This window comes from Nicotiana attenuata, unplaced genomic scaffold (genome assembly GCF_001879085.1).
Source record: "Nicotiana attenuata strain UT unplaced genomic scaffold, NIATTr2, whole genome shotgun sequence".
Taxonomy (NCBI): domain Eukaryota; kingdom Viridiplantae; phylum Streptophyta; class Magnoliopsida; order Solanales; family Solanaceae; genus Nicotiana; species Nicotiana attenuata.
Genome location: NW_017670863.1, coordinates 105,255 through 116,341, shown reverse-complemented (window position 1 = coordinate 116,341; position 11,087 = coordinate 105,255). Strand labels below are relative to the sequence as shown.

General features: G+C 37.6%; 1 protein-coding gene across 2 annotated transcripts in view; it reads right to left on the bottom strand.

Annotated features, from left to right (window-relative positions):
- The window catches only part of LOC109243999 (histidinol dehydrogenase, chloroplastic-like), a 13,063-nt gene extending 4,385 nt beyond the window's left edge, over positions 1 to 8,678 (bottom strand). Inside the window, exons 1-14 of one of the 2 annotated variants that reach the window (XM_019411021.1) lie at positions 8,508 to 8,678; positions 8,070 to 8,188; positions 7,731 to 7,852; positions 7,567 to 7,619; positions 6,505 to 6,577; positions 6,209 to 6,310; positions 6,001 to 6,102; positions 5,826 to 5,897; positions 5,687 to 5,749; positions 5,503 to 5,544; positions 3,059 to 3,118; positions 2,811 to 2,921; positions 2,403 to 2,573; positions 2,124 to 2,214 (exon numbers count right to left, since the gene is read on the bottom strand). In XM_019411021.1, coding sequence (XP_019266566.1) covers positions 2,124 to 2,214; positions 2,403 to 2,573; positions 2,811 to 2,921; positions 3,059 to 3,118; positions 5,503 to 5,544; positions 5,687 to 5,749; positions 5,826 to 5,897; positions 6,001 to 6,102; positions 6,209 to 6,310; positions 6,505 to 6,577; positions 7,567 to 7,619; positions 7,731 to 7,852; positions 8,070 to 8,181 — 1,174 coding nt within the window. In that variant the 5' untranslated portion in view covers positions 8,182 to 8,188; positions 8,508 to 8,678. The remainder of the gene's footprint in view (positions 1 to 2,123; positions 2,215 to 2,402; positions 2,574 to 2,810; positions 2,922 to 3,058; positions 3,119 to 5,502; positions 5,545 to 5,686; positions 5,750 to 5,825; positions 5,898 to 6,000; positions 6,103 to 6,208; positions 6,311 to 6,504; positions 6,578 to 7,566; positions 7,620 to 7,730; positions 7,853 to 8,069; positions 8,189 to 8,507) is intronic. The other variant, XM_019411022.1, reaches the window with a different exon arrangement.
- Positions 8,679 to 11,087: the final 2,409 nt, after the last annotated feature.

The window sequence follows — 11,087 nt, the reverse complement described above, 5'->3', positions numbered from 1 at the left end:
GATGACATAGTCCTGATAGACGAGACGAGGGTCGGTGTTAACGAGAGGTTGGAGGTCTGGAGACAGACTCTCGAGTCCAAGGGTTTCAAACTAAGCACGGCAAAGACAGAGTACCTGGAGTGCAAGTTTAGCGCCGAGCCGAGCGAAGTAGGCAGGGACGTCAAGCTTGGATCTCAAGTCATCGCCAAGAGGGACAGTTTCAGATATCTTGGGTCGGTGATTCAGGGGGACGGAGAGATCGACGGGGATGTCACTCACCGTATAGGGGCGGGGTTGTCGAAATGGAGGCTTGCATCAGGAGTCTTGTGTGACAAGAAAGTGCCACAGAAACTCAAGGGGAAGTTTTATAGAGCTGTGGTTAGACATGCCATGTTGTATGGGGCTGAGTGCTGGCCGGTGAAGAACTCCCATGTCCAGAGAATGAAGGTTGCGGAGATGAGGATGCTCAGGTGGATGTGCGGGCTCACCAGGTTAGATAGGATTAGGAATGAAGTTATTCGGGAGAAGGTGGGGGTGGCCCCAGTAGATGAGAAGATGCGGGAAGCGAGGCTCAGGTGGTACGGGCATGTGCGGAGGAGAAGCCCCGATGCCCCGGTGAGGAGTTGTGAGCGGCTGGCGGTGGTTGGCGCGAGTCGAGGCAGAGGGAGGCCCAAGAGGTATTGGGGAGAGGTGATTAGGCAGGACATGGCTAGAATGCGGATTTCCGAGGACATGGCCCTTGATAGGAAAGTCTGGAGGTCTAGTATCAGGGTTGTAGGATAGGGGCTTCTAGAATTTTTCGTACTTCTGTCCCGGGGCTGGGGGGGGGGGAGGTTTGGTAGGGCTCTCCATAGATGATCTGTGTATTGTACTGTGCCCCCTTATGGTAGTTACTGGTCGATATATTTGCATGCCATTTTATTTATGGTTTATGTTTAGATAATTATTTATGTGATTTCTGCTGGAGTTACTAATGCTCTTTTGTTTTTTGTTTTTTGTTTTTTGTTTTTGTTTTCCTTTGCCGAGGGTCGATTGGAAACAGCCTCTCTGCCCTTTCGGGTAGGGGTAAGGCCTGTGTACGTATTACCCTCCCCCGACCCACCTTGTGGGACTATACTGGGTAGTTGTTGTTGTTGTTTGTCTGAAAAACCAGGCTCCCTCCATAAAATATACTTTCAGTTAACTGTAAGCCATATTAAAAAAGCCTTCTTTCTGGTGTAGTTAGATTATTAGTGTGTAGAAGTTGACTACTGCAGGGAGTACTTTTTTTTTGCCTAACCTACAATATTGTAAATCCAGATTTCAAGCCCAGAAGTAAAAAAATGCCATGTCTATCATAAGCACCATATTACAAATGGAGACAGCAGTTCCAGCCACCATCAGTAGTGAAATATGTTAAGAGCTTCTCCTAGGAACCCAAGCGGACTGAAATAACCATGCCAAAGAAGAAAACAGAAGGCTAGCCAACTACGTCATCTAATAGAAATGACGGTATATTCAACTCCCTACCGAAAAAGGAGATGGCATAGATCACTAGTGAAGAAACTTGTCCGCCTTGCCAATGGCCAACGAACCTGAACCTTCTATTTGACATCTTGCAGAGCTAATCATACAGTTTGAAGGAATAACAGGGAACGAACTATCAACCTTATACAGTCAAGAGCTGAGATAATAACATTACGTGTTCAATACACATACGCCCTTAAACTACAAAAATTAGGAATAGAGATTAAAGACGTCAATAGACAAAAAATACCACGACTAAAGTATTAACCAGCTGGATGATGAAGACAAGGGAAAATAGAAAATGAAACAGAAATCTCTGGTAAAAATGCTGTCAAATTGTATGGAAAAGCTGTGTTATATGGAGGATCACAAAGGGCAGGACAGAAAACTCACTCAAAGGAATATAAAGATAAGAAGAATAAAGATGAATATATTACCCACTGTATATCACACTTTAACATTGCTAAAATCAAGAGAAGCTTGAGGAAAATATTTCATGGATACATCACAACCAGCAGACCCAATTGCCAAAACAAGCACACACAAAAGTAGATATGCCAAATGGAAAAGTAAGTTAAAACTTAGCAAACACAGAGATTCAAAGTACCTGCATTTTAAGACCCAAAAAAAAAAAGTACCTGCATTCTCAATTAAACTTTCCCACTTCTCAGCTTCATTCACATTGATTATCAGATGCTCAGGTGCATACATGTTTGAGAAGGAAATTGCCTGAAAAGGGTCGTGATTTAAGTCCACGAGATAAAGCCTATAGCTGATAGAGAAATTTATAAGGAAATTGCGTTCACGTTAATGATAATTCAATCTTTTTAAATATGTTTCAGGCAGAATTATATAATGACAGCAAGCATACATCGAACTGTATGCAAATTGCTGCCAGCCAAGATCGACAAACATACCTCAAGCATATCCCGTGCGAACACAGTGAAGCTGTGGCTGAGTGCCTGAAGTGCAAATTCTTCCCTTGGAAGGGCTTGGCACTGCTTTCTTATTTCCTCTTGAATAGCATTTAGATCAACACCATCCCCAGCAATAACCAGTACGACTTGGCTATCTGGCCCATGCTCTGCCTGAAAATTGCATTTGAGGTGATAAGCGTTTGCCTCAATGAACGATAGGAATTATTGAAAGTTTCAGTTCAGCTTGTGTTAACAGTTAATCTCCTTCACTCCGAAAACCTTAAATCTTCCTATTTTGATCTCAGAAGACACATACGCACTACCAATGTGAAATAACAAGAGCACCAGATTCAGACAAAGAATGTAGGAATGAAAACTTAATCAAGCAGTGAAAAGTGGAGCTAATACCTTTGAAAGTAAATCTGCTGCCACATGGATAGGACTGGAATGCTTGTCAGCTATAACAAGGACTTCTGAAGGCCCCGCCGGCATGTCGATTGAAACCATAGCTTCACTGTTCTGTTGAGAGAGAATACTACTTAGCAAAAGACAACTAGAGGCAAGGAAAATAGTCTTTTGGCAGCATATATGTTTCAAGTGAAATTTATTTACATTGCTAATATCCCTAACCTAAGATTACCTCTTGAAACCAATACCTGCAGAATCATTTTTGCAGCAGTGACATACTGATTCCCAGGCCCATATATCTTCTCAACCTGGCATAGATGGTAACGTACATAATGCTTCTCCTTTATATATTATCAATGAAAGAAAAGAAGAGTTTGATTGTAAATGCATGCCATGTTTAGGAAAACAAAAATCCAAAGACCAATATGAAAGGAAACCCACTTCATTAAGATATCTACAAGTTAACCACAGGTTTCAAGGACAACCAGGGTAGTAGCCTTACAGACGTACAAGGAACAGATACATGTGTCTACTAAAACATGCCATAATTACTTTCCTTTGTAAGATAAAAAAATAGACAATGAACCAATAAGGATCAACATTCACTGTATACAGGGGAATCTTACTTGATATATATTCTGATTAGTGATTGCAATCATAATAAAAATATATATTTTCAGTCAAGTATCACAAAAATTATTTTAAAAAAATAAGAGAAAATGAATAAAGACCCCATTCAACTTGTCATGAAAAATTATTTACACACCTAAACTTTACGGGTGTCCTAACACCCCACTATTGTTAAAACAATTGCTTTATTTACTCCCTCCTAAGCCTTGGTCAGCCGCGCGTCTTAGACAACGCAATTGAGCGCGTCTTTGCTCTATTTTAATCGTCAAAAAAGTCCAAAAAAAAAATTAAATTTTTAACTTCAATATAACCCCCAACCAACAGTAAAATCCATTCTTCCCCAATATTTTACCAAACCCAATTGAAGAACCCTAAATTCTTCTTCATCTTGATTCTGCCGAAATTGCATCAAGTTGCTCTTTGAAGTTTTGATCTTTGAAAGCAAAGGTTAATCTTTCTCCTCCAAACATAATAATGTTTCGCAGATAATTCAACTTCAATGTTTGAGCTTGATTCTTCAAAGAAGTTCGGCTTCGAACGGGTCTTCCTCCAACTCGTCAGGAATTCTAAATAAAAAATGAAGTCGAAGGATTTTGCAACCGGTCACTTCGATTTTGTTCGGGTAAATCGATTTTAGTGAGGCAAGAAGAATTTTCAATGGTTGGGCATTAGGGTTCTTCAATTTGGGAATTTTTAACTGATGGAGTGAATAAGGCTCGTTTAGATACTGTTATTTTTATTTACTAGACATTTTGAATTGAGAAAAAATTAAGTTTGACCAGAATCAGCATCAAAAAGAGCTGGTTTTTCATGAAATATTTATGAAGAGAAAAGAGACCATAGAAAGATTTTGGTTCTTTGGAAGAACAAAGGAGGTCTAAGTGATCTGTATATTCCATCACGCCCATAAATATTTATGAAGAGAAAAGAGACCATAGAAAGATTTATGAATTGAACACTGTTTTTTTCTTGGTTTTTATGTAATGCTTTTTTTTGAATTTTCAGTGGGGAATGAATTGGTATTTGGAATTCTTGAATTGAAGAGAAAAGATAGGAAGATGACAAGGAAATATATAATGTGCTATGAAAATTAGATAGAGGAAAGACAGTTTGTTGAGTGCCGTCCATGTTAATTATGTGGCTTACTAATAAAGCGTGTGTTTCCAACTCAAATTAATATAGCTGGGCCAGGGCTTAGGAGGGAGTAAATAAATACAACTGTTTTAACAATAGTAGGGTGTTAGGACACCCGTAAAGTTTAGGTGTGTAAATGATTTTTCAGGACAAATTGAATGGGGTATTATGCATTTTCTCAAAAAATAATTAAGAAACTAAGTTCATGTTATCTTTTCTATACAAAATCTTTGCCCTCTTTCTATTCTCAGTCCTATTTGGGCCTCCTAACCGAGAAATCTCCAGTGAGTTATCTAACCCATCCAATTGGGCTCACAGGTTCGAAAATAAGGGAAGAATGGACTCATCCATACACCCTGCCTCTACCGAAATACCAGACTTCAGTCAATAACATGGTTCGAATTCGTGACATGCACCTAACCCACACTTCACGGTTGTGGCCTTACACCAAAGGCCTGAAGCGAGATTGGCTCCTTTAGTAATATCAAATCAGCACATGCTTATTTAATCAACGCACGTGCTTCGATTACTGTTCCTGCCAAGACTTCACCTTCCCTATTTGAAGCAATAGCAAAGACATCATGTTTTAAAGGAAAAATGAACGGATGAAAGGGATGCATAGTTTCTTTTCCATCAACCCTTGTCCAATTATTAAAGTTATACTTTTTGCATAAATAAAACAACTACGCCTCAATCCTAAACTAATTAGGATCATCTGTATGAAGGTTCACTATTCGTGTGCCATTGCAAGAGTACTCTATAAATAATACATGCACGTCTACTTAAGCCAGGATTAATTGCCTGAAAGTACTCATGTTAATAACGTTTATTCTGTGTTGCGTGCGTAACCTCAGCAAAGCAATAGAAGTATACTAGTGCTTGTATGATACAACATGGCAGGCTTCAACTTTTAAGGTGAAAGCTGTACCTTTGGGCAAGATTCAGTGCCCCAGGCCATAGCAGAAATTGCCTGTGGATTTTAAAAAGTTACAGTAAGTGGACTGTGAAGTAGAAAGTTTAAGCTCTGAAAAAGAAGTAAGAAATTAAGTGAAATGAGTCAGATGCAATGTCCGCTCATGAACGCAAGACCACGGAAGCATATCATCTTATACCTGAGCACCTCCAGCTTTAAGGATGTGGGTTACACCTGCTTTCTTGGCACAATAAAGCACTTCCTACAAGAAATGCATCCAAATAAATGGTCATTGATACTTAAACTTATACCAACAAAGTGAGATGGTACACAAATACCTTGCAAATGCTGCCATCCCGAGAAGGTGGAGTTGCAAGTACAACAGTTTTACACCCAGCAATTTGTGCTGGCTGGCCAAAGAGAAAAATTGAAGATTTTGTACTCGGGGAATTAGCATTGAAAGAAATGATTAACGAGAGCATGAAATTAAATTGGAAAATTGAATCACCGTACAACTGAAAGCATCAGAGCTGTAGAAGGTAAAATAGCAGTTCCACCAGGAACATAAAGCCCTACAGAGGCAATGCTCCTAGCCACACGTTTACATCTGACACCCTGAGTAGGAAATATGGAAGTTAAAGGAGAAGTAAGAGTGCCAACACAGTGCTGCTAAACAAGGCCACACAACTGAGATCAATCCTATACAATAACCATAACCTACATGCATGTTCTCCACAACTTTCTCAACAGGCTTTTGAGCAGCATGAAAGGCATATATGTTGTTATATGCCACATCAAATGCTTCTCGAACAGCTGAATCAAGCTGAGTCAAAAGAAGAAGCAGTTAGATTGGAAATAAGACAAACTGATTTCAATTGTTCTTCAAGACAAAAATTAAAGAAAGAGGAATAGGAAAGGAAACAAAAAAAATCCTAAACACAATTCAAACTCTAAAATGTCACTCTCTTTAATCCCAATCCCGCACATCAATAAGAAAATGTGTATTTAAATATATACCTCAGGATCTGGAAGCTCATTGACATCTTCAACTATCTTATCCAGTACAACTTTGTCGAACCGCGACGTGTAACTGCCCAGGAAGTTATAGACATCATACCAAAGTAACATCAAGACAAAAAGACATGTTAACTTTTCTATCGTGGCATCTTTTACTTTCAAACGGAACTATTAACTCTAAAAGAATGATATGTGATGGACAAGCCGACAAGGAGCAAAAATACTGAAATTTTTTGTAAGTTCTATATCTATTTAATCTAAACTTAGGGATATTCTGAAGGTTTGAAAGTTTGAACTTAGTTTGTCCAGCAAATTAAAAAACTGGCAACTAAAGTTGATAAGAAATTAAGAATCAATTACAAAAAGAGTAAAAACAAGCTGCAAAAACACGGTAGCAAATATTCATCTTTGGTTGAAACTAAATTATTAGCTTTAATTAATAAAAGTATATCCAAAAAGTCGATACAACAGGAAGTAGTTTGAAATGTTGGTACAATGTTTCCTAAGCGAATTAAAAAAAGAGAGGGAGAGAGAGCATCTGATAATAGGCACAATAGAATCATATTTTATGTTTAGGTTTATAGTTGCAAAGACACAAAGGTCACCAAGTTGGATCTGCTATACGGAACCTTGTCGCTTCTTTTCGCTTTTCGCTTTTAAGAGCATTAGATCAGAGACTGAAATGTGGAGTGTGAATATGTGCTAAAGCTCATCTTAATGTCAATTAATATTTAGATCATTTTGGTCCATGCAAGAGGAATGAGAACCTAACATAATTTTCTACAATATAATATGCTAGGAGAGATGCCCTTTACAGTATTCATTAATATTATACAGTCTAGCACCTCCATTTGGAGCATATCTTTGGCCTTTGATGTGGATCAATAACACATGTTCTGCATTCTATTTTTCCCCCTTAAATCGTTAAAGGTAAATACATGTTCTGCATTCTTATGGTAAGGGAGGTGGAAAATAAGGGGATTTTCACATAACAGATACAGGGTAAGAATTGTTGATGAAACAAACACTGCAACTAAGGCATAATATCAAACAGGCACTAACTCTTTAACTGCAGCATCACCTCTATTACGAACATCATCAACAATGGGTTGAACCTGATGCGATTCATTCAACATTCAAAATAAGTCTACTTGATTGAACTGATAAATAAGTAATTAGAAGGAAAAAGAAAATATAAAATTAGTTCAAAAAGCACTATAACTCACTATGTTGAAAATGGAGTAGAAATCAATGCGTGGACGAGCTTTGAGGCTGTCAACCTCAGAACTGGTAAGCTCTGATAACCTATATGACTTCATCGAGCACCTAATTGACTTACGAAATAACCCTGTTAATAACCATAAAAAAACAACATGACCCATTAACCCAACAGTAAAATCTCTACGAAGACACATTTAATTTAAAGTATAGCATTTCGTGATGGTTTTCACCAATAAGAACAACTACAAACAATTGACGGAAAATTTTCATGTGTAAAAATGCTAAATAACAATTTCATTAGTCTATTAACTTACTGCAAAAGAAGGGACTACTGGAAGTAATACCTGCAGGCAGATAAGAACATTTCCGATAAAATACAGTATTGCGTGTAGGAATGGTCCGAAGATTACTAGCCAAGCTACAAGACCTATTCAATGATAGAATTCTGCAGTCCATCTATGTTCTGACAACAAACCAAAATTAGATTCTTCTCTCTAACAAATCAATAATCTCGGTAAATTAAAGATAAATTCTTGTATTAGAGCCAATGTACTAAAACAAACTCAACATAGAGTCTACTTCTAATAAACAGTACTCTACTTATTATCTTCTATAACTAAAAAGATACCTATATTCACTCAAGTGTCCATTTGGGAGGAAAAAAGAAAAAGCTTTCTTTATGCAGTGGAAGCAGACACAACCAACCAAAAAAAAAAAAGCATTTGGAAAAGCGATGAGAGATTTTCCCTAATGACCGATAGAGAGAGAGATGGTGAACATACAAGTAGACGCCGTCTCCGGAGAAAGAGATGGAAGGAGCAGATCGTCGCCGGCTGCGGCGGAGTGAGATAGCGGACTTTGGGGGTGGTGGTTCAATGGACTATCGGCCGAAGAAGAAGCCCATGTTGGAAGTGACGGGTCGAATCAAGAGTTTGGGCTTGTAATTTGAATATTAGATGGCCCAATCTTACAATGATTTCTATTTATTTTCGTACTTCAGCTTTACTCTGAAAATCGTTTGATATCCCTAAATCAAATATTGAGAAATAATTACTTTTAATTTGTTGCTTGACTAACTTCTATATTCTCTAATATCGTTCATTTTATAAAACTGATTTCGATTGATTGTGGAGAACTGTTTCAATTGATTGTTGTTCCGTCAATGGTTTTGATCAAAAGAATATTTTTTTTAAACTATCTTGTATCTCCTCTCTTAAACATGTCAGTTAATTAATACTCCAAGCAGTTAAGTAGGTTGAAAAATGTAATAAATGGCCTCCTACTATTTTGAAACATCAAACTAAAATATAATATTTGACAGGAGATACAAAATGTGAAAAGTTTTTCAAGTGGCTAAAGCACAAAGGAAAAGTTATAAAAATCAGAGTATATATTAGGAAATCAATCAACTATTTTCTAAGTTAAGAGGTGAACTATGTGGCAACTTCAAATAGTAACATTTCACTTGTTTAATTAGGTAATCATTGTATATTTAAATTTTAAAGCTATTACAACGTCATACTTGAAAAGCAAAAGAGAGTGTATGGATAACAACTCACCGTAACAACACAATGTAGACTCCAAGTATTTTGAATGTAATTAAGAAACATGATTAATTGATGCCGTTAATTAGATTGATTTAGGGCAAAGAGATGTATTCTGTTGTAAAGAAGAAACAAAGTCACAGGAATGTGTTAGTACTAATATCTTTTGGGTTAGAAATGACCAGGCTTGTAAATAGCGCTCGCTTCGGCGTTAATAGCGTGAGGCAAGGCGACGCGAGCTTCCATCGCCATTTTACTCTGTAGCGTAGCATTTTCAAAGAGGCGAGTGCCTCTGCCTCTGTAGCGTGTGGCGACCTGTAGCGTCACTTTTTGCAAAAAAAAAAAAAAAAAAGGAAAAGAAGAAGAAGAAGAAGGCAGCGATCTGCGGTTAAAACAAAAAATTAGGGCTCGCGATTTCTTTATTCTTTCTCCTTCAAGTCGACAACAGACCGGCGATTTCCTTTCTTCTGCGAGTTTCTTCATCAGGTATGTATCTCTTCATCTCTTTTCTTCTTTCTTCTTCTCCTTTCTTCTTTTTTCGAGTTTCTGCTCTGCTCTGTCCAATTTTTTTCTTTCTTCTTTCTTTCTTCATTTTTCTTCTTCTTCTTCTTCTCTTCTTCTTTTGGGCTCTATTTTTTATCGTTGCTGCTGCAACAGAACAGAGTCTGTTTTGCTCTGTTTTTTCTTCCTTTCTCTTCTTCTTCTTCTCTTTTTTTTTTTTTGCTCTGTTTTTTATCATTGTTGCTGCACTCAACAAAACAGAGTCTAAGAAAAGCTATGTTTTTTCTTCCATTTTCTTCTTCTTCTTCTTCTTCTTCTTCTTCTTTTTTTTTGGCTCTATTTTTTATCAAGCAAAAAGGTGCTGTAATCAATAGAACAGAGTCAGAGAGCTTCTTCAGTTCTTCTTTCTTCTTTTTTGCTCTATTTTTTGTTTTTTAATTTTTCACAGCTTCACTTTGGGCAGAGGCAGAGAGCTTTATTTAAACCTGAAATTTCCTCATTTTTTCAATAGAGTTAGAATTAATTGCATATTGACTTGATAATTTTTTCCTATAAAACGGTATTGAAATGGTGTCATCCGATGGTAATAAAAGAAATATAGCTTAAAATTATGCTATACAAGGCTCATCAAAATCTGCAATTTAAATGTGTGTTTTTTGAAAAATATACCATGGTGGAATTGTCACACCTCCTTTTTCCTACACCCGCAGGGTGTAAAGGAGTTTTTCCACTTAAAGGACAATCGGAACAGGATTTATTATTTAGATTTCAGAGCCGCCACTTGGGAGATTAATGGTGTCCCAAGTCACCGGTTGAATCCCGAACCGAGGAAATTATGACTCTGTTTAACAGCCCGCGATCCAGAAATTCGAGTAAGGAATTCTGTTAACCCGGGAGAAGGTGTTAGGCATTCCCGAGTTCCGTGGTTCTAGCACGGTCGCTCAAACTGTCATATTTGGCTTATTTGTTTGATTTTAGTACATGTTTTAATCTATGTGCTTTTAACTTTGAACCGCTTTATTATTATTATTTTAAGAGAATTGCAACGTCATGGAAACACGTCTCGAACCGCGTCACATAAATGCACCCGCGATTTTTGACACATTTCGACTTCGTTGGGATTTGGATTTGGGTCACATAAATGTGCACCCGTATTTAGGAAAGTAAAATTATTTAAATTGCGTGCCTAAAGAGACTATCGCGTTATTATCTTTGGGGAAGGCCGTGAAATTCGCTAAACGGCCCGTCCCGGAGTCTAGGTAATTTAACATGAGCATGTAATGAGGGCCCCGCAATTTATGAATTTTGTTTGGCGAG